The sequence below is a fragment of the Lissotriton helveticus genome, chromosome 8 (assembly GCF_964261635.1).
Source record: "Lissotriton helveticus chromosome 8, aLisHel1.1, whole genome shotgun sequence".
In the NCBI taxonomy this organism is placed as follows: Eukaryota; Metazoa; Chordata; class Amphibia; order Caudata; family Salamandridae; genus Lissotriton; species Lissotriton helveticus.
This window is the reverse complement of record NC_136069.1, coordinates 928083659-928107945: the sequence shown is the minus strand read 5'-3', so window position 1 is coordinate 928107945 and position 24287 is coordinate 928083659. Positions and strand designations below refer to the sequence as shown.

The 24287-nt window shown below is 44.1% G+C and overlaps 1 protein-coding gene across 1 annotated transcript in view; it reads right to left on the bottom strand.

Moving 5' to 3' along the window:
• LOC144773828 (interphotoreceptor matrix proteoglycan 2-like) overlaps positions 1-24287 on the bottom strand; it is an 815142-nt gene that overhangs the window by 36777 nt on the left and 754078 nt on the right. Inside the window, exon 15 of the mRNA XM_078658923.1 lies at positions 3471-3681. Coding sequence (XP_078515049.1) covers positions 3471-3681 — 211 coding nt within the window. The remainder of the gene's footprint in view (positions 1-3470; positions 3682-24287) is intronic.

Here is a 24287-nt window from a genome sequence, read left to right as displayed (position 1 = left end):
CCCACAATCCTTTAACAAGTGGCTATAACTTTTATTCAGCAGCTCCTAACTATTACTCTCTTCTAGATTATATGTCGGCCTCCGGCAATCCCTTACATTGGGTGTGGGATATAATGGTGCTCCCCAGGGGTCTTTCGGATCACTCTCCTGTGACATTGGGCCTCCGATGGGACACCAGCGCATGACGTTCAGTTGGTGCCTGTTGCCATGGCATCTTCAGAGCCCGGAGAGCCGAAAATATATGGAAGATTGTAAAGATGGATATTTTGCACATAATATAAGCACAGTGCAGTCTCCTCAGACTCTACGGGCAGCCCTGAAGAGCACACTTTGCGGGGAGGACTTCAGTTCTTGTACTGGGGAGCGCCAGCACAGACTGTAAGACATAGTTGATCTTGAGATGGAGATCATGGAGTTGGAGCCAACCTGATACCCAGCGAGCGAGTGGACAACTCAGCCTCATGCAGCAGCAATATCTATTTCTCCTCCTTCAGTGCCTCAACTTTGGCTCACGATTACTCTCCTATCTCTGATTGTTATGTACAGACTTGACGGCGTCAGTGCGGATGGCGGGGGCTAGGTCTGATATCTTCCCTATACAGCGGAAAATGAGGCAAGGTTGTCTCCTGTTCCCCCTACTGTTCACTATGGACATGGTGCCCCTGGCAGTTTGGGTGTAGATGGATGCGCTAGTTCGGGGCTTTGAGTGGGGTAGCGGGTGGTCAGACAGGATTGCATTATACATTGATGATGCTTTGTTCTTCATTACAGGGCCTGAAGTGATGGGACCCCGGCTGTTGAACATAATACGGATATTTGGGGGAACTTTGGGCCTCCGCCTAAATGACTCAAAATCAATGGTATATGCTGTGAGGCAAGGTCCGCATAGACTTGATTGAGAAGCAGGTATCCAGGTGGCCACTAAAGGGTTCAAATACTTAGGCATTTATATATCCAAGGTGGCGCCTTTTGCATGGAACACTAATATGAAACCAATGTTCACTCACCCGAATGACAATATAAAGATATGGTCTGAGCTCCTGCTGTCCTTGACAGGATGGTCAGCGATCTTCAAGATGGTCTTATTGTCCAGCTTCCTTTATCAACTGCAAAATTTCCCATTTGATTACCTGCGACAGTGGTTTTGAAAACTGAACTCCATTCTAAATGCCTTTCTATGGGACAGGGGTACTTCCCTCCTGCTGGAGCATTGCTGCGGCTGATATTGAGTCATATTTCCTAGCAGTCCATCTCCAGATCATTAATGATTGGTGGTATGATATACAGTGGGGCCCCGCATATGCACTTGATAATATGGCAATGGGTGCAACTCCCCTGCATGCCAGTTTATATGGGGAGGGGAAAAGGGCTACTCTTCCCTGGCGGCAAAGGTGGTCCTGAGTCTGTGGCAGTCAACACTTAGACGGATAAAATGGTGGGACAGACTGACGGACAGACACCATTATGAGGCAGAGGATTCCGGAAAAGAGATCTCATCGGATCCCCGCGTTGGGGGATGTCATGCAAGGCATGGACCTGAAGTCATATCAGGCACTCCAGACTGAATTCCAGCTACATTGCAGCCGATTCCACAAATTCCTCCAGCTCCGCCATGCACTGACCCCACACATAAGGGTACTTCCAGACCTTCAAGAATTTGACCTTTGGAGGGTAAACTTCTCTTGGGAGACTTGGGCGACCATCATATTGCGAAGATATTTCTAACCAGCCTGATAAATTTTGAACGAGATGCTTCGGAAGCTGATGTGGATGAATTTGAAAATGAAGACTGGATGGAAATTGTGGGTTTCCCCAAAGCAGTGGCCATAGCGGCAAGGCTCCGGCTAATTCAATATAAGTACATTAACCAAGAGTAGTTAACACATCTGGCGTATGGGGGTGATTGCCTCCTCTGCATGTCTCCAATGTGTTGCTGAGGAAGGCACCTTCTTCCACATAGTGTGGAGCTGCCCAGAATTAGTGAGGTTTTGTCACAGATGGTCACATGTCAGGGGATGTTCCTGTCGTGGCAGGCAGATCCTGTGTTTTCCCAGTTGGCCCACCTTCACCGTATGGATAATGTGAGTGGAAATAAATATTAATTATTCTTGCTTAGTCTGGGACTGATGCTCACTAAACGGGACATAGCCCAGGAGTGGAAGGTGACAGCTTCTCCATCAATAACGGTGTTAAAATGGACCACTGCATGGGAATGGAAATTGTGGTATATATAAAGCTAGGGGCTGACCCCAAAAACACCCAAAAATAAAGTAACAGTGAGCGGAATATGGTGGGATCGAATTAGTGCCAGTCTATCAGATTAACCAACTCATGGATGACGAAAGTGTGACATTCCACTGCTATAAAGAGACTGTCGTGAACTGGGCTGCGCAGTCAGCTAGTTCCTGCTCACCACTAATAAGATTGTGATGCCAACATAGGCTTTGAATACGTACCTTAAGAGACCGATAACTAGCAAAATAAGGGAGATACTGACAGTGAAATGAAAATTATGGTATAATGAGTTCAAATGTATTTTGGGAACCGGTAGAACTTCTCACTTGGACATGGCCAGCTGTAGATGAAGGAACATACCTTCTGAGGACTTAATGCATTAAGCAACAAATCGAGCCCTGAAGAAGTCTCTTGTGAAGAGAAAAAACGCGTTGGCTACTTGTAAAATCAGATTTGAAGAAGATTTGCATAAAGGAGTTCTTTTTAAAACAAAGAACATTTGAATGAAGTTTGTGCACCCCATGTCTTAACAAAATGCATTATACATGTCCACGAATGAGAAATTGTGTATGCTGATCACTCTTGTGCAATACTATTAGGGCATAGTGCTCCTGTGAGGAAGACTATGAGACTGTTCTTCCTGATCAGAGCACCACATTACTCTAACCAGATTGCCTAAATGTGATAGGTGCGATTTCTCTTGTCTCAGTCTCATTATTTGTAAATCACTCTTTGGTTTCCTAATATACATGAACAACAGTACCGTATATTAAATCAAACACAGAAGAAGGTTTGGAACATTGCACATCCTAAAGTCATGCATTTTGGGTTCCTCTTATATGCGATAATAAAGGTAAAGGAGAGACAGTGAAACAAAACAATTGCCTAAGGATCACACATTTTAGTAAAGTGAGGCTGCCAGGACTAATACAAGGTTTTCTGTTTTCCCGTTATGCAATTTAGCCACTAGATGTAAATGCTTCACTTCCACTACACCAACCATTATGCCACAGCCCGTCCACACCACTAGAACCCCTCCACCTTCTGACCGCCACCCTGCTAGCGTCAATGCGGACCTCGGTCACACCACAGACAAAACGTTGTGGTCCCTGGGGAAATGTTTGTGCGTACCAATTGCTTATACAGAGAGAGAGAGAGAGATAGAGAGAGAGAGAGAGAGCGCGAGAGGGAGAGAGAGACAGATGATGGCAAAGATAGCATGTTTCATAACTTACCTACAAATTGCTCCTTGTCCATGGATGACGTCACATTTTCCATCATTCAGACAGAAGTCAGGCTCCAGGTCACAGACACTCTGACAGGGCAAGCCATCAATGCTCATATAACCAGGATTACAAACACACTCTCCCTCCCCGGTCCAGCGGTTCACTAGACATTCTGAAAACTCATTGCAAGCCTGGAATTTGCAAGGATCTGCCTGGTCTCCTAAATCATGGAAGTAAAAAAATCTATTAAAAAAGCTGAGGACAGCATAACGTTTAACTAATATTAAATATAAAAACAATATCAACAATACGTTTTTGTCAGTTTTGCATTTGATATCCTAATAACCTTTCTTCCTAAACCCATGATCCAATTCACAATATTTCTCTAAACTCCTTATGCATATTTTAACTCTATCGACCTTCCCATACGTTCTGCCATTAGGGTAATTGTCCCAGTTACTACAAGTGCCTGTTATTGTAGGAGGGTTGGACAGCCACGAGAGAGTATCACATGGGATGGGATTTTGTTTCAAATATCATTACGCATGTGTCTAACTATAAAGATTTTGCACAAAAAAAATGCTCAAATTCTGTGCATTCGAATAAATTAATATGGCATTAGTTGACTGTGAGGAGTGCTGTCTAAGAATCCAAGCCACACCCATACGTCTTCAGCAACATGTGCTATAAAACCAAATAAAAGTAGACATTTATATTCTTCTGATCATGGTACATGCCACTGATTGAGATTCCGGTTTACACCTCAAATATATGGTAAATTCAGTATGAATGCCTATTTTTTTCTTAATTAGATAACAACTTCATCGCAAATCCAGGGAGGTTTTCTTTTTAAATGGTATGTGGCATACAACTGTGCAACTATGTTGCAATATATTGCTAAATATAAACCAGAAAAAGTTGACAGGACAATATTTAGTACATGTGAAGATTAATAACAGAGTAAAAGACATGCTCTACCCTTTTCCAGCATGGTGACATTTTAGTACTTGGTGAAACCAACCTGAAATAGCATTTGCTACAGCTCTTCAATTGATCACAAAAATTATATTTTTCCAAAGGATTCAAATCAATTTGCATTTTATAGATTCTACAGTTTCTCAATGGCCTCAATTGAAAATGGTCTTCTGGGGTATGTTACATTTTGCATCAAATGCATTGCATTGCTGAAGTCGAGTCTGGTGGCTTAGTGGAGTAATGCATCCACTGTAGTGGCCTGTGTTCGACCTCATGATGATAGGTTCAAATCTCGGCGGGTCCACTCAGCCTTTCAACCTTCTGTGGTCGATAAAAGGAGTACCATTGAGTTGGGTAACAAAAGACAAGGGGCCTACGGGTGAACGTGCGCTTTACGAATATACATGTTACATTTGTTGTTAGGTAAGTAATTTGAACTATATGACTCTTGCGTGTTGTTTTTCTTAATACTCCACATCTGGTAGATTGAACTTCGTTAGCGGCCTGACTGCAGTGGGCACAGTAGATGCTGATTACTTCAACCATCTTGAACGGAGTAAAAGGTTTTATCAGCCAATGTGCAATTGAGTGCAGGAGGACAATAGATAAATCTGGTCATAAAATAGGACAAATTCAAGTGCACATACAATCATTACTGCTACTGCAGAAGAAAACACAGAAAAATCTAGCAACTACGGGGGAAGGTGTGGGGACTCCATCCCCCAACCTGCAAAGCAGCCCCACCATCGCCACCAACTCCAGTGACGTTTGTTCCACGCCAGGAGGCGCTTATCAGGGCTTCGGGTCTCCCGCAGGGCGGGATGCGCACGGGCTCGCCCAGGCAAAGCCCGGGCCAAGAGTGGGCCCGTCTACGCCTGTTGGAGCCCAAAGGAGGCCGATCTTCAGTGGACCTAACGACTCCAAGAGGATAATATAATCAGTGATTATCTCACAATCCTATTGCTCCCTCGACTAAGGTACCATTAACATCCTCTTTCTCTCATTGATTACCCTGAATTTACGGGGCTGCTTTTGTCTCTGCCTTTGCTCCCGGTTCGCATAGTATCTTGAGTTTTGGCACTGCTGCACCTTTGGGATAATGGGAAAATGTAAGGCAGGTGAGCTGTTAAAAACAAAACTCTGGCCAAAAAAACTAAGAAATTTGGGAAGGTCAGAACAGATGCGGCTCACCCAAACCCACAATCCCTGGCTGATATTGACAACCTTATTGAGGAGGTAGAACAACTTTTAAATACTAGTGGGGACAAAGGGAAAGAGAAGAGCAAACAGCCAATAGTCCCATCGATGATTAAAAATAAAAGTCTGCAAACAATCAGACGTTATTACTAGCGGCGTTCGTGATTTATCGGAATCTATGGGATTAAAAAATGGGTCAGTCTCAGAGAGGATCGATTTGAGTAAGCCATCAACTATTACGACTACGAGCTCAGATTGTTTCTTGTACCCTAAAATTAATGTTATTGCAAACGTTCCTTGTCACAATCATTTTGAATTGTTACAGTTGGTTGTTGAATCCACGGGACCACAAATCGAGCCCAAAGATAAATGAAGTCCTACCTGTCAAAGTTGCCTATGTAACCAAACAAGACATGAACAACTATCTTGAAAGGTTGGATAACAAACAGGACCACCTTAAAAGTGTAATCATATTATTTTCGGACACACTTAACAAGTTACCAACTAGTCTTTGTTCTTGTAAACAGGATGCAGCTTCTCAGAGGGGGGCCACAGATCCCTTGCTTATAGCGCAGACCTGTACGATTCACAAACTCCCCCCTCCATCTTTAAGTACTGCATTGCAGCAGGAGATTCCCACTACTTATAACAGATCCTAATTGGGGAAAGCAGCTATCCCAGGGAAGTTGTCAAATAGCTCTCAATATGTAGAAACTAAATCTAGTTCTGAACCATCAAGGGCACTAAGAGCACTGAATTTATCGAGGCATGCCACTAGCAATCCACCTACGGTTATTTATCCAAGGAAGTCGAGAGATCACAACTCAACTGGCAAAAGCATGCTGCCTAACACTAATCCCTTGATGCCATCTTCTAATCCATCAAGGAGACCTTGGAAAATTGATCACCACTTGGCCATATTAGACCAATCTCACTCTATCCATATGACTCAGGTCCCAAAGCTGAAACCTGGCACGTATGAAGACACAAATGCTCTGATTAATATAGTTATCCATTGGCTGAGAATTGAAAGCAAATGTTCCTCAGTGATCAGATCCGATATCGTGCTGGCCAAGAGTTACACATCGAGCTCACCAACCCATGACTATATATAGGTTGCTCTCACATCCCACTACCTGGTTGAAAACCTAGTCAATTTCGAGTTACGCACTTGTAATTTGCATGGGGTTCAAACACTGAGTATTAGATAAAAGGCATTTCCGCCATCCCGTGAAATTTTATAGAACTCTGTTAATGCTACAGCAACCTTGGATGAAATTGGCTGACTAAGGCTGAGCCCTAAAATGGATCTTAAGTCACCAATGAAGTCGAGCAACCCAAAAGAAATCAGTAGACTGGCCCTAGTCGCTCATGTCATTGTGTGTTCTGGTGTTATTGCTTTATCTCCTGATGATCAAAGTAATATTCTGGGTTATTATGCTGGGGATGAAGAGATTAATCACACCGGTAACCATCAGGCGGGGATGGTAGATCTATGTTCCACAATAGCGAGTCAGGGACATTCAACCCTTCAAGTTCTAGGGTGCATTGATGTCTTAGACTTATCTGCCTGTTTATAATGCTGAGGACGATAAAATCAACCATACGGCCAACCATCAGGTGGGGTTTGCAGATTCAACTACCCTAAATTTTTCTTTGTTGACCCAAGTAATCTGCCTGTTTATTATGCTGGGGATGAAAAGATCAACCATACGGCCAATCATCAGGTGCGGTCAGTAGATGCAACTATCCTAGCAGAGAGCCACGGTTATATGGAGCTACATCCAATTTCACTAACCCCTTGTGAGCTGGAAAACAATTTTGTAGATAGCAGGTGTAAGCACCATGTTGTTAATAGCTTCGACCTCCCAGGGAATTGTGGTCAAGAGGAGCTATTAGCTGTTTCAACTAGAAATTAGCAGAATGGGCAGAGTGCTCCCCCCCTCTGAAACTCCTATCTTGGAATATAGCTGGTCTGGTGTCCAAATTAGTGGATTCAGACTGGAGGGCATATATAGCTGAACAAGATATCTGCCTGCTACAGGAGACGTGAGCAACAGAAAAAGTATTTATTGATTGGGTTCACTTGTTATAGCATGGAGGCAAAACCGGCAGTCCCCTATTTATCATCCCCAAGGCAACACCACCACCTTCACTGAGCACCTGTCCGACCTGATTGCCCACTGCTCCCTCCGGTACACGAACAACCTTATTCTGGGCGACCTCAATCTACACTGGAATGAAGCAAAGAACCTGCTAATCCAGAACCTGAATGAACCGCTTATCAGCAACAACCTTACCCAACACTGCTTAGAGGAAACCCACAACTAAGGTGCGATACTAGACGCCATCATCGCCCAACAGGACACTGTCACAATAGACCGCACTCTGCCCGTGGACTGGAACCGACCAAATACTTACAAATTTTCCACCTCACTCAACCAATCAAACTCAAACCTCCCACCCAAGACCTCCGCGAAATGGACTAGGAACTTCACTCAAATTAACATGACTGACCTTGAGGGAAGGATTAAATCTCTCCTCACGGCCTCCATGGACAATCTTTCCACAACAGAACTCACCTCCCACTACAACTACAACATGTCATCCATTATAGATCAAGTAGCCCCCTTGAAACTAAAAAAAACAGGAACATACCTTCGAGATCTTGGTTCAACACCGACATAAACAATGTAAGAAGACAACTAAAAGCTACAGAAAGACTATGGAGGAGCAAAACTCATCAAGCCTACTGGAACAACTCAAAGCAGTCCGAAGGTTTTATAAAAAACACATCAGCAATGAAAAATCCACCTTCTTCTGCGCAACCCTGGTCAACGCCAAAAAAAAGGCCCAACGAACTGTTCAAAATCATCAAGTAACAAACCTACAAACCCCCGTAATCCTCCCTACAGCCCCCAAGGACTTGTGTGAAAGCTTCGCCAACTTCTTCGACGAAAAAATCACCAAGATTGAGCTTTCACCGGACATCAGCATCACCCCCGTCTGCAAAAGCTTGCCCCCAGTGACAGTAGATAGCACACCCAAGCTCCCAGTAGCGGTCGGAAGTAGGAGTTACTGTAGGGCGGTGACGTGGGCCCGCACGCCCTCGCCTCCGAGAACTACATTCTTCTAGGAGACCTCAACTACCACCTTGACAACATTCTCGACAACAACACCACCACCCTTCTGGACAACCTGTCCAATCTCGGACTCAAACAACTTGTTGACACCCCCACTCACATAGCCGGACACACGCTCGACCCTATCTTCACCTCCAGCAAGCACATCTCCTTCGATCACACTACAGCTCTCCACTGGACGGATCACAGCTGTGTTCACTTCAGCTACAAAACAACCCTGACCCACAACCGTCCACAACCCATTCCCCGAAGAAAATGGAGCAAAATCACCACCGACCAACTCCTCGCATCACTCAGTCAAAACACTCCCACCCTAGCAACGGACCCAGACCTAGCGGCCACCAACCTCAGGCAATGGATTACCCACAGTGTGGACGAACTAGCACCCCTGAAAAAACACCAGCCGAAATCATCCAGCAAAAAAGCTCCCTGGTTCAATGATGACCTTAAAAAATCCAAGAAGACATGCCGCACCCTGGAGAAGAATTGGAGAAAAGAACCAACCTCAGACAACATGGCCTCCCTCAAGACAGCCACCTGCAAACACCACCAACTGATTCGATCTGCCTAGAAATCAGCATTTAAGGACCATCTCGACAACAATTCTCATAACAGCAAGGAACTCTTCAATATCATCAAAGAATTCACCAACCCTCCCGCAGCATCCAACGACATCACTAACTCCCAAGACCTCTGCGATGCGCTATCCTCCTTCTTCTACAACAAAATTGCCGACATCCACAACAGCTTCAAGAATACTCCCAATGACCAACTCACCCCACCCCCTGCAGATCCCACCCCTCCAACTAACTACCTCAACTCCTGGAACCCAATCACCATTGAAGACACCATTCGCCTCATGAACTCAATCCACTCTGGCTCACCTTCTGACCCCTGTCCCCACTACATCTTCAACAAAGCTGACTCCATCATCGCTCCCCAACTCCGCGATGTCATCAACTGCTCCTTCAACTCCGCCACCTTTCCAGAAATATGGAAACACGCCGAACTCAGCGCCCTTCTGAAAAAACCAACAGCAGACCCCTCAGATCTGAAAAACTACCGACCCATTTCCCTCCTCCCTTTCCCGGCCAAGGTCATCGAGAAAGCCGTCAATAGCCAACTCGCAGCCTTCCTTGAATCCAACAACTCCCTGGATCCCTCACAGAACGGCTTTCGAGCCAAACACAGCACCAAAACCGCCCTCATTGCGGCGACCGACGACATCCGAGCACTCCTGGACAGCGGTGAAACAGTGGCCCTCATCCTACTCGACCTCTCCGCCGCCTTCGACACTGTCTGTCACAACACCCTCATACAACGCCTCAACAACATCGGCATACAAGGAAAAGCCTTGGACTGGATCCTCTCGTTCCTTGCCGGGAGAACCCAAAGAGTCCGACTCCCCCCTTTCTACTCAGAGCCCACCGAAGTCATCTGCGGCGTACCTCAAGGCTCCTCACTCAGTCCCACCCTCTTCAACGTGTACATGAGTCCCCTCGCATCCATCGCACGTCAACACAACCTCAACATCATCTCCTACGCCGACGACACCCAGCTAATCCTTTCCCTCACCAAAGACCCCAACACCGCCAAAAACAACCTTCACGAAGGTATAAAAGAAGTAGCCAAATGGATGAAACAGAGCCGCTTAAAACTCAACTCAGACAAAACGGAGGTGCTCATCCTAGGATCCTCCCCCTCAGCTTGGGACGACTCCTGGTGGCCTTCCGCTTTGGGATCTGCGCCCACACCCACAGACCATGCACGTAACCTTGGCTTCATTCTAGACTCCTCCCTCTCAATGTCCAGACAAGTCAACGCCGTATCGTCCTCCTGCTTCAACGTCCTTCGCATTCTCAAAAAGATCTTCTGCTGGATCCCCCTCGAAACAAGAAAGACTGTCACCCATGCACTGGTCACGAGTCGACTGGACTATGGCAACACACTCTACGCCGGAATTACAACAAAATTGCAGAAAAAACTCCAGCGCATCCAAAACGCATCAGCGAGACTCATATTAGACATCCCGCGCCAAGAGCACATCACAGGTCACTTAAAAAACCTCCACTGGCTTCCCGTCAACAAAAGAATTACTTTCCGCCTTCTCACCCACGCACACAAGGCCCTTTATAATCTTGGACCCGAATGCCTCAACACCCGACTGTCCTTCTACTATCCCACCCGACAACTAAGATCATCCAACCAAGCCCTCGCCGCAGTCCCGCGCATCCGAAAAACCACCATGGGTGGCAGATCCTTCTCCTTCCTGGCTGCCAAGACCTGGAACTCACTCCCCACCCACCTCCGCCTTACTCAGAATCACATCTCCTTCAGAAAAGAACTGAAAACATGGCTATTCGATAAACAATAAACCCCTCCCTCCAGCGCCTTGAGACCCTCTGGGTGAGTAGTGCGCTTTATAAATACATGAACTTGAACTTGAACTTGGGCAGGGGGAGGGGCAGGCTGCATCACATTGTAATGCAGTGCGCGCAACGAAATTCGTTTTATTTATTTAAATGTTTACTTACCTGTAAAACTCCGTAATCCATACATTACTACCCCCCACCCTGCCCCTCCCCCTGCCCACGTCACCGCCCTGCAGTAACTCCTACTGCCGACCGCTACTGCAAGCTCCCCACAAAAACCTGGAAGTCCTTCAACCCCAATCACGGAAACTGAGATCCTCAAACTGATCTCCACCTCCAAACCAGCCTCTCACTTTCTGGACCCGATACCCACCGAACTAACCACAGAAACTCTCCTTAGCCCCGCTCTGGTGCAAGATCATAAACAGCTCCCTGTGATCCGGCATCGTACCGGAATGCCTCAAAGTTGGCCAAGTCATGCCACTACTAAAAAAGACAGGCCTTGACTCCAAGGAACTGAATAACTTCAGACCCATCTCCAATCTCCCCCTCCTATCCAAAATCTTTGAAAAATGCGTCCTCCAACAACTGACTCAACAAATGGATAGCATCAACCTTCTTGACCCCCACCAATCGGTTTCAGAAAAGGCTATAGCATGGATACCACAATCCTAAACATCACAGATGACATCCACAAGTCCCTCGATACCGGCCAATGTTGCCTCCTCATTCTCCTAGACCTATCGGCAGCCTTTGACACGGTTGATCACCAACTTCTCATCAAGGCTTTACAAGAAAGGGTAGGAGCTGATGAGGTGGTCCTTCAATGGTTTTCCTCCTTCTTACACAGCCATTCACAAAGTATATAAATAAAAAACTTTACCTCTGACCTACACCCTGTCAACAGGGGTGTCCCCCAAGGTTCAGTGCTCTCACCCAAACTCTTCAACATATACATGGAGCCCCTCACCACCCTACTCAAAAATGCCTTCATACCTTTCCACCTTTATGCAGATGACACCCAAATCTATCTAGAAACCTCCTCTATTGATAACATTCACAGATTGAATGTCACTCTTAAAGAAATCCAACATTGGCTCTCGCTTAACCACTTTAAACTCAACCAAGACAAAACTGAGATACTCCTCATCTCCAACAAAGACGAGAACCCTCATATTGCAGAATGGCTAAATGCTTTGGACACTCTTAAAGGCAATCGCACTCTGTCCCACTCAGTTAAATCATTAGGAATCACCGTAGACTCAAAACATGACATGGCCAAACACATCAAGAACTCTGCAAAGAGTGCCTTCCTCAACCTGAAGCTACTTAACAAAATAAAACCATTCATCCCAATCAATGATATCAAACAAGCCACCCAATCACTGGTGCTATCCAGACTTGGCTATGGGAATGCCACCCTCACTGGTATAGCAAAATCTCACCTTGCGCCCCTTAAAACTACTCTCAACGCAGCAGCTAGAATGGTCACTGGAATCAGGAAATACAATCACATCTCACCAGCACTCAGAGAACTAAAATGGCTCCCAATCGAACTGCGTGCCAATTTCAGAACTGCCTGCCTCACCCACAAAGCCCTGCACACAGGAAAACCTGAGTATTTGGCTGCTAAACTCAAGAGGGCTGGTCAATCAAGGAACCTCAGGAGCTCTAACACCCTACTTCTCATCCCTATGAAAACACGCAAACAAAAAACTGCAGCACGGTCCTTCACCGGAAACGTGCCCAAAATCTGGAATGCCATCCCAGTTGACATAAGGACTATCTCGTCCTTCACAAAATTAAAAAAACATCAGAATTCTTTTTTCCTCAACCGCTTCTTCGCGAATGGATAGCTGCGATCTAAACGCAACTACCTGCTCGTCGTCTCTCCCAGTCATTGTAGCCCTAACATTCTTCTCCTCCCTGCTATTCTGACTCCTGTCTGCTCCTCTCCCCCCTAGTGGTTCCACCCAAGACATTGTGCTCTCTACGAGGTTATCTCAGGACTCAAGGACTGCCTCAATGCTGCTTAGCACACTTGGCCTCCCAAATCTATGTTGAATTCTGCTTTATTGGATCTGCCCCAAGAAAACATGCACCCTATGACGTTATCTCAGGACTCACACACTACCTCAATGCTGCTCAGCAAACTTGGACGTTCCGTACCTATATGTAGAATACTGCTTTGTTGCATGAATCTTGCTCAAAACCTGTTGTGAAGCGCTCCGATACCCTTGGGTCAGGCTATTGCTATATAAAACTCAATAATAAATAATAAAAATAATAAGCTATAGGTGGACTCATTATTTTAAATACGAATGGTTGCACTAGCAGTTCTACGCTGATGGTGATTGATAGTTTGGACCTAATGGGGATTACTGTGACTTTCTCGTCTAGACTTTGTTTGTCCAGTTTTAACATTTATGTTAGAAGCTCAAGGGGACTTGATACATCTCCCACACTATCCCTCCTTGAGGGTTTTATAGATAATTCGGAACCAAACATAAAAACTGTAGTAGCTGGTGATTTTAATATATTCTTTGAACCCTCAACTTATTTAAACGAGACAACAAAAGAGGAGGATGAAGTCTGGGGTATTCCACCTAGGCTGGGTCTCCCTAAGGAAAATTTCTCAAATGTTGCACTAGGATTGGCTTCGTTCACATTAAGCAGGGGCCTCAGAGCATGCAATGGGCGCACTCCCTCTTACCTCACAAGGGCAGTAACATTTAAAAGAGGGGTTTGTACTGTGAGAAGGTGGGTTGGTATATGCTGTCCACTAATTAAAGTGGGCACCTTCTACCAGGCTACACGACCCTTATGATGTCTGAGGTCAAAGACAACCTTATTGAAAGCTATCCTTGTGAGAGCTATGGAGAGCAGCCTTCAGGCTTAATCTTGAAGGAATGTAAAGCAGCTTGTTTTACCAGAATATCACCTCCTAAATGATTAAATGAAAGGAGAACCACACAGTGTTTGTATAAAAATATGTATTTATTAATATATCACTCTCTACTAGTCTCTACATGAGAATAGGGCATAAAGCACACAATACTACATTGATAGAACATTCGTAAATAGCGAAATACACAGCGGGATCCAGGGGTAGACCGAACCATATACTAAATAAATGGTATAACAACAACGACTTCACGCGTGCTCCGTACAACTCTATGGGAAAGTCGCGGTTGGAAATTTACAAGTTAAGGACAGTTCTAAGAGTACTCAAGCAAACCCTTTGTAACTTAGGAGGTTATAAGGCTGACCCACCCGTGAGTACAGAAGAACCCGTGTTACCTATCCCAGAGGAGCCGGGAGCATAGGGGTAAAGTGGTGTCAGAAACCTTCGTCATTCTCCAAGGAATGGAGAGTCAGGGCACGTCTGGAGCAACCAGGTAAGCCAAAGAATTAACAAGGTGACCCCCGCCAGGACCCACAGGCCAATGGACAAGGGATCGCAAGGAGATCTCAAGCAAGTCTACAAAGCACCAGCCCACAGGACACTCATGGCATGGAGGCTGGAAATCTTTGGAGCAAATACTGCTCGGGTCAGGACTACTTGGAGACCAAAGCACAGGCTCAGGAATTCTCACTAAGCATATGCAACTGCAAATGTATACGGTGCACAGGGGTTCGGGTTGAATGGTCCCCACGAGGGATACTGGTCTCAGAATCGCTGAGAGGGTAGATCAACCTCAGGGACCTTTGGGAACCCACCTCCTGTGTTGCTGAAATCTTCAGAGTCCTCAGGAGCAGCAAACTGGTCAGATGCGTGTAGGTGCCTGCTTTAGCAGGGGAGTAACTCCTTTAGTCCAAGGGAGATTCTTCAGTCATCCAGCATCGTGAAGGAGTAGAAGTATTTGGTTTCTTCTTAGCGGAATCTTGTCTGGGTAAAATCTAAAGTCCTGTAGCCAGGTAACCCACTTTATACCCATGGGAAGGGGTTGGAAAGATTCTGTGGACCCTCCTAGGGGAGGGGCAGGACACAGAGGTGGCTACACCAATGTTCTTTGTCCCGTTTTGCGCCAGAGCAGGAGAAAATGGCTCCTATAACTGGTTTGAGCTGGACTATACACAGGGACACCAAATGTGCCCCCAGTGCAGACTTTCTGGCACTCTAAGAGTGTACCTACCCAGCCACAATACACTAAATCCTGTCTGGGTGGTGGTTACACCACCCTGTGACAGGATCCCTATTGTCATGCCTTCCTCTGTGCGAGCTTGGCTCTGCAGCAGGAGAGCAGAATTGTGTATATGGTTGGCAGCGTCCATTTTGTGCTGCCCAGGTCAAGAAAGCTGGTACCGGGTATACCGGTGACCCACATATGTCCCTTCGGAAGGGTGGTGTGGAGGTATGATTCCAAGGTATTTTACACCAAACACAACATGTTTCCAAGCAGCCGTTTTAAAGTTAGCATTTACCGCAAGGTTATAATGCACTTAAACATATATGTCTGGCTGCATCACAGACAACCCCGGAGAATGGTCTCCGAAGGCTGCAGAGGGGCTCATGCAGGGGCACCCCCTCACGTAAAACCCAGCACCCTGCCTTCAGGATTGTTAAGGCCTGTCATAGGGGTGACTGATAGGTATTTAAGTGCAGTGATTTAGATAGATATAGTGAACCTATATCTTAAGTAAGTGGTGCAAGCACCAGCTTACACAGTCTGCAGTAGCAGATTGGGCGTGTCAATTTACATGGCCTCTCAGGGGTGGCATAATACATGCTTCAGCCCATAGGAGACCTCTGGTGTACATTTGCCCTGGGTACATGGTGTACCATATACTAGGGTTTGGTAAGGGTACCCCAGGATCCATTCTGGAGGGTACCTAAAGCACATGCATATCAATTTACAGGAGAAAGCAGATACACTCGGGTCCTGGATAGCAGGATCCCAGTCGGACTAGGCCAAAAACAGTGCGACATTTGCAAAAAGTGGGAGTAACCATAAGAAGCAGATACTACTTTCCTACATGTATCAGCACTATGGACTATGTGTTAGTTGATATAAGACTGTTGCCTCCCCTGCATTATATGAAAGTGATGACACGTTTGGACAGTGACCATAACTCTCTTGAAGTAACTCTGACTGGCGACTCTCCAAGACAATAAACACCAGAAAACTATTATGCCCACTCCTTTGGTAGCAAATAATCGTCATTACATTTCTTGGCCGAATGTTATGTCCAACCTTAATTTATTCACACAGATTTATAAACTCTACGTAACGTTTTTTTTAATCATATGATGGGTCAAGTGAGGATGTAATCCCTATTTCAGATAAACATATTTGCTTATTTAAAGCACTATGGGAATTGTTTTAATCAAGATAGTATTGTTAGGATCCCTAACCTCTCTATGGTGCAGAAATTGTTTAACCAGGCTTGTAAACTAGCAAAGTTAGCTCTGAACCAAGACAAACACCAGATAACTATAGTGCCCGCTCCTTTGCTAGCAAATAATCGTCGTTACGTTTCTTGGCCGAATGTTATGTCCAACCTTAATTTATTCCCACAGATTTATAAACTCTACGTAACATTTTTGAATCATATGATGGGTCAAGTGAGGATGTAATCCCTATTTTAGATAACCATATTGGCTTATTTAAAGCACTACGGGAAATTTTTATCAAGATAGTATTATTAGAATCCCTAACCCCTCTAAGGTGGAGAAATGATTTAACAAGGCTTGTAAACTAGCAAAGGTAGCTTAGAGGAAGGCTATAATAGAGGGAACCATGTCAATATTAAGGGAGCAAGAACTTTATATAAGTCCACTCTAACCAAAGCAAAGAGAAACTGGGAAAATAACTTATGTCAAGAGATTTTGGACGCCAGCATAAATAATTACATTAGGCTATTTTAGTGTCTCATTGCCCTAACTAAGTCAGAAAAGGCTAACTCCCACCCCTATAATATTCCTCCTGATAAATGGGTGTTACACTTTTCTAACCTTTATGCTCCAGCTGAGCCCTGGGTTTTTAATGGCACTAGCACTTTAAATGCACCGTTAGTAGTGGATTACGCCCCTTCTCTTGTCTTTAGTCTGGAAGAAACATCCAGAGCAAATGATTAGCTGAATTCCGCAAAAGCCCCCTGCCTGAATAAAATGTCTGGTGACCTGCACAAATCGGAACCCATATATGGTCCTCATATCTTAATATGTTGTCAAACGCTATAGCAGCTGGGGGGAAGGTACCACATTCTTGGCTTGGGGCTGAAACCATAGCGATATATAAAAAAGGTGATGCAGGAGAGCCATCCAACTACAGGCCCATCAGTCTCATTGATAATGGCCCAAAGAAAATTTCAAAGCAAATCTTAGTGAGATTTCCTAATTGCGTAAATGTTAATTAAATATGATCCCCCTCTAGGCAGGTTTTAGATCGAGAATTAGTACGACAGATCAGATTTTTAGATTTGTTGTTTTATATTGGAAATATGTTTTACTCCAGAAACAAAAACTATTTGTGGCTTTTATTGACCTTAGAGCAGCATTCAACCTTATTCCTCGTGCTGCTCTTTGGCAAGCCCTGTCAAATACGGGGGTCCCAGTTAATTTAGCACATCTAAAAAAAAAGTTGCATGTAAACAACTACGCACAAGTTAGCCGGGGCCCCAATGGCAAGCTGACGGATCATATATCCATGGAGAGAGGAGTCCGCCAGGGGTGTGTTTTAGCGCCTACCGTATTTTCCCTGTATATTGATGATGTTGTGGATGTGTTAGAACAGTGCAGGAACGACTCTCCAGCTTTGAATAATAAGAAGATACCGATTTTACTTTCTTGCGTAATTCGCTTCTTTTATCGAAATCTCCAAAGGGCCTCCAAATTTTAATTGATAAGTTTTCACATTTTTGCAATTCAAGAGTTCTAGAACTAAACACAAAGAAAACCCAGTTTATGGTGCTTGAAAAGTCAAAGAAGGGTAGTCGAAGTATCTATGTAGGTAGCGAGGCTCTTGATAGAGTTCATAGCTTTAACTACTTAGGGGTTAGACTTATGGATAATTTAAGGTGGACTAGCCAATTGGAAAAATCTACACTAATGATTGAACACAGATCTAATGCTATTCTAAGGTTCCACAAACAAACGTCTTTTTGCCTAATTTCCCCTGCGTTGGAAACTTACTGCACAACTGCACAGGGAGCTGCTCTTTATGGGGCGGAGATCTGGGGCTGTGGAAATTTAAATTCATTGACGATTGCTGAGAATAATTTTTTTAGAAGGATATTAGGTCTATCATCTACCTCACCGTTAATCCCTATGTACGTCGTTGTTGGGATAAAAAGAGTTGCCAATCTGGCTATTTTAAAAACCTTAGCTTATTGGATCCAAATTTGGTCCACACCTGAACTTGGAGTTTTTAAAGATTCAATGACAGAGCTATTGAATCTCTAAGGAGTCAGGGACATTTCATGGGTCAAAGCCACCTTGCGTTGGTTCTTTAAACTTGGATTGCAGAACGTGTGGGATTACACTAACTCTATTGTAAAATCAGATAACAAACTGTTAAAAATTGGATAAGGGCTTATATTAACAACCGTTATGTTACGAATATCCATAATGGGTCTAATCAGCACTTTTTTAGATCATAAGTTTCCCCCATGTACGAAGAATTCCTTGATTTAATATATCAATTTTACCTAGGAAGTTGTGCATAAGATTCCGCTACGGGATCCTACCACTGATTTCTTTTACAAGTAAATGGTGTAATAACCAAGATTACAAAACTTGCCCTTCATGTGGTTTGAGTAATGAAGATGAGAAATATGTATTGTTCTTCTGCAGGGAGTACAATTCCATCCGTCGCAAATGGCTAGTTCCAATCAGCTGTGACTTGGCTACCACTAGTCAGCTGGAACGTTTTAGGATTTAAAAAAGTGACACATCGCTAAAAATAGTATTTGCTGTAAGTACATTTTTACAAGCGATGTATTACAAGAGACTAAAAGTTTTAAATGCTATAGATTTCTATGTTTACTAGCTGATTGCTTTAACCTAATTATTTACTTGCACTATGCACGGTCACTTTATGCAATTGTTGCACAGTTTCCATTGCACATCCGAGGCCAATTATGCAAATGTATAGGCAGCTTTTAGCTATTTGTTTTGTTTATTTTTTAAGTAACACATATTTTACTATAATCTTTCACTTCAGTATCTGTCGCACTTTGTACGGTCATGTTGTGAGTTTTAACATATCCTACTGCCTGGAGTATTATGAACTATACTATGAACTCTTGGAAAAGTTTAATAATTCTTTTGATTGCAATTTTAACAAGGATATTGTGATTATGCTGTTTCTGGGTGCACATAGGTCCCCCCTTTTTTTTTTTAAAGAAAATGAACTACATGTACAATTTTCCTTGTGTATACTGTCTGCTAGTGCTTTTGTTTTACTTTTAGTTGTGTACACTTTGATGGTTATTTTACTGAATAAAGTTATTGCTTACTTACTTACTACTGCTACTAGAAGCACTGAAGCCAAAGGAAGGATGGGCTGATGTGGGGTCATTTTGGTGAGTAAATGGTAATTTTAGGAGATACATTTTGAATATTTCTAATTACCACAAAATCTTTAGGCTGCAGCAAGTTAATTTGTGACTCTATATACATAGATGCTTTCTATTATAATTTTGCTTTTCCGTCATCTCGCCCTTGGCTTGATAGTTACGTTTACGTGCATAGTGTATTGAAATGAGTGCCCTTTTATTATTTATATTTTCATTGGTTTTCTGAAATAATTTGAGTAGTCTGTTCATAGGCAAATTGAACAAACTGCAGCGATTTCAAGAAGTACCAGTGCAATTTTGCATCAATTAAAGGGCAGTTTTGCACCAACTGTTGCACTGATATTTTGGTTCAGCGTGGACTTTCTATCAAGTGACAGAGGGATGAAAGTGACCTAAGTCGCAAACGTTAGAAGAGCTGGGACGATTTTTCTCTTTTTGAAAATCCTACTTTGGTATGCAGAGGGGATAATTCACAAGATAAGCATATGATTTTAGACAGAGGGCGAATATTGAGGGAGAGTATTCTCCTGAGTAAAACCCCAGTGAGGATGTTAGCTATTTTGAAAGTCTGTAACGGCACTGAACACTATTGGACTTTGCCTATCTCCCATGTTTCCCATTAGGTTTATATAGTAGTTACAGTGTTTGTATGTACCCTTGTGATAGTGTCCCCGACCACTCACTTCTGCATTTTATGTTTTCTCTACATTTTAAAACACTTCACAATTTTTGCAACTGTTTAGCAATGAGTAAGGGCACCATTATGATGGCGGGCCGACAAAGTCGGCCCGCCACCCTAACGAGATGCAGGGCCACCCTCCAGGGGTGCGGCGGTTCCGCTGTGCCAATTACGATGCACCCACCACACTGGCGGGCGCATCACGCATATTTTACATTGCGACGGGCGGTGCTGCAAGCAGCACCCGCCGCAATGTAAAAACTGCATGTGGAGCATTTGCATGCACAAAGTGACAGGCACCGCGCGGTGCCTGCCACCGTGTGCATGCAAATGTCGGGGGGTACCATGGGTACCCCCCCCAAGTGCAGCCACCCAATGCCCTGGGGGCCCACAACGGGCCCCCAAAGAAAAGACTGCATGCCTTTCAATTTGCGGAATCTCCATCATGGAAAGGCAATTTACCGCCATCATCCTAATATGGATGACTGTGCCCGTAAGGCACTGCCCCATATTGCTGGCCTTTTCCACCCTCTAGGCAATCGGGCGGTTCGCCAACCAGCGGAAAACCGGCGGATGGTCTTTCCGTCTGCATGGGTCCCCACCGTCATCATAATATGGCGAGGGGAAATGTTAGGCAGGCGGTGGAGAATGGCGGGCGGATCGCCACCTCCAAACGGGCGGTGACGATCCGCCCGCCATCCTAATGGGCCCCTAAGTGTGTTACAGAGTTAGATGCTTTCTGAATTCTGTTGTATGTTGCTGTAACTCGATGTTTTTTTTAATTTGTGTTCATATTTTTAGTATAAATGAGTTTTTTCTATGTACTTTTATGATTGTCTCTGACAGTCAAATAAAGATTTTTGATGAAGATGATGATATTCATGAATATTCTAACTGTAATAAGTGCCCATTTGATATTCATGAATATTCGAATTGTCATCAGTGCCCATTTGAGTGTTGCATATAGGTTCAGCATATTCCCAACAAATGGAGCACTTCTCCGAAGCACTATATTCGGATGAATGGATTGCCATCTACCTCTGCATCATGTTCAAATTATTATAGGAGATGTACACGTTTCAAATAATGTCAATACTTGGTAATCTTTCCTAGAATGTATCTTCTGAACAAAAAGTATGCTTTCGCTGATTTTGCTGATTTTGCTGTCTTCAAACTGTTGTTCCACTTTTCTTATCGGTATTAGACCTTTGGTCTGAGCACACTCTTTGTTTACTTTGCCTATTCTTTTTCCTCTTCCTAACATATATTAGATTTTAACACAATCATGCCTTTATTATTGCATGGCTGGGATTACATACTTAACACAATGCTGGTCTGATTGATAGTGTAAACTGCAGTATGCAAGTATGTGAAACAAACGTTAGAATCACATTCCAAGGGAGGTATACAAAGAAAGGCAAAAGAGAACAACACTGAAGGCTGTGCGGTGTTGAAAAAGTGAAGCCTGGTTTTGGAATTACCACCACATTGACCATTATTGGGACAGATGTATTATTCCACGGGTAGGGAGTCTCGGCCATGTCCTGATGCAACCAATTTTGATTATATGTTAAAGCTTCTGGAATTCTTTTAAAGAACTGATTGGTTTAAAGAACATAAGTAGGCAATATACTGATAGTTTGAAGAATATTCATGTATGAAATTTAATTTTTTGTAAATTTGTTTTGGACTGACTCTAATGGTTTGTTTAAATCGAATACACTTTGTATTGAGTGAGTAAAACATAATTTCCACATTTATACATTATGCTGATTTTACCACTTCAGATTTACTCATGCCATTTCATAATAAGCTCCCCTTAAGGGTATATTCAGCGAAACCTGCTTCCATTTGCTACTGTTTGGTGGGTTAGCAATTTACAAGGCAAAAAGAACACTGCAATTTGCAAGAGTTTAGGAGAGAATTATGTTGCTAAAAGTTGTGCAACCGCTAATGCAAGCACTATGGTGACGGCACCTCATTATGCCTTGAGCAGAACAACAAGAAACACTGTAGAATTCACGCTAGTGCGTTAAATTCTAAAGGTATGTTTTTCTTACCTCTCTCTTTGCTTGCACTTTGTTCGTTCCCCTTTTTCCCTTTTCTTAAATTGTATAAATTGGTTCCTGTTGGCGTACTTTCTGATAAGTTATTACATTGGAGCTCCAAAGAGGCCCTCACCATGAGCAGACGGGACTATGGCAATGGACTCTCTGCCAGAATCTCCTTCCACCTCCTCCATAGACTCCAGACCTCCAGAACGCCTCTGCGAGGCTCATCCTCCACCTCCCCCACCGCACTCACCTCACACCTCACCTCAGGAAACTCCACTGGCTTCCCGTCCAGAAATGCTGCCAACTCAAACTGCTCTTCCACGTATACAAGGCAGGACTGAAGGAAGGTGTTGCATATGGCATTTTGCCTCATGTCAGCGAATGAGGGTGCAAGAGACCCACATGTTATAGTGGATAAAATACTCCCTTATATTGCATTATAAACATATTTCAAGCCATCTCAGAGTTCCGTGACCCATAAATGGACTTTTGCCTCTATGTGGTCATGGAACTCCGAGGTGACCTGCCATATATCCTTAAAGTTTACACAAGGGAGTTTTTGAACACATATAAATCAATGGTTGTAATTAGAGTTGGAGTATGTATGCTTAAACCAGCGAAAAATACTCTCTCCTCTTTACCACTTTATCTTCCCAGGACTTAAAATACCCACCTTCCTGGTACATTCAATGGAGGTAGCTTCTCTCACTTAATTTGAGGTCAGAAGACTCAATTCTAGGGCTTAACTTGAGCCGGTGGTTTCCGGTGCTCAGCACCGGCACTTAATCAACACTGGTGCTTTTCATGAGCATCAGTTAAGGACACATTAATTTAGGGGGAGATTAAGTGATTTGCTCAGAATCACAGGATGTTGAGCAGACACCAAGACATGAATCAGGTTCCTCAGCTCTGAAGTCTGCAGCTCTGGCCATTAAACCACATTCTCTCCCACTTTCATGTTTAGCAGTTGGTTCTGTTTTAGGCGGCAGGAAAAATCAGCTAGTGCAAGCGGCCTCCTGACAAGAGCCCCAGCACTTATTTTTTTTTTACAAATTAACCACTGACTCAATTTAGAAAGCATTATAAGCATCATGCAACAAAATAAGCATATTTCAAATGTACACATGCACTCCTTATTCATTTACTCTAACTTTGGGAAGTTTAACATTTGTATGATACTATTGAGAATTTAGAAATTCCACCAGTGTGTACAAATGAGTACACTATGAGCTTTAAGGTTAGGATGGAACTATTAGTACCTCTGGGTCAAAAGTGGGTGAATAGCCACATACTTGTAAATTTGTGAATATTACACTGTAGATCGTTTTTCACTCTGTAAATGTACACAATTGCTGGTGATGAAAGTGATGGTTTTGTGACAGTGGCCTGAAGGCTCTGCCCTCTCTGGAATGTTATGCAGGTGGTAGTGTCCAAGTGTGAGGGGCACAAGGGGTATGGTCAAGGGGTTTAGAGGAGCGGTCTGAATGGGTTTTGTAGGGAGGAATAGTGTTATGGGGTGCCATTTTAGTGCGAGAGAGCCCGGTCTGCACAGGGACTTTGTTGTTTCTTCTCTGAAAATGGAGGTGCCTTCTCGGGTAAAACAAGCCCTCCTCGTGTTAAAGCAGGAAGGGCGGACCGACCTGTTGTCGGAGGAAGCGTTGCGGCAGGTCGGGTTGGTGGGATAGGAGCACTCAAAAAGAAGGTCAGCAGGTGGTGTGGGGGCGGCTGTTATGGCCTCCACATCACCCTCTTGCAAGTTACACAGAGGTGGGTCTGTGCTGGGCAGGGACAAAAGCACGGAGACCAGGATTATGGGTATGGTGGAGAGGGGGTAGGAGTGCAACTGAGAAGCCTGAGGCCAGTAGCTAAGCCTGGAGTAGTGTGGC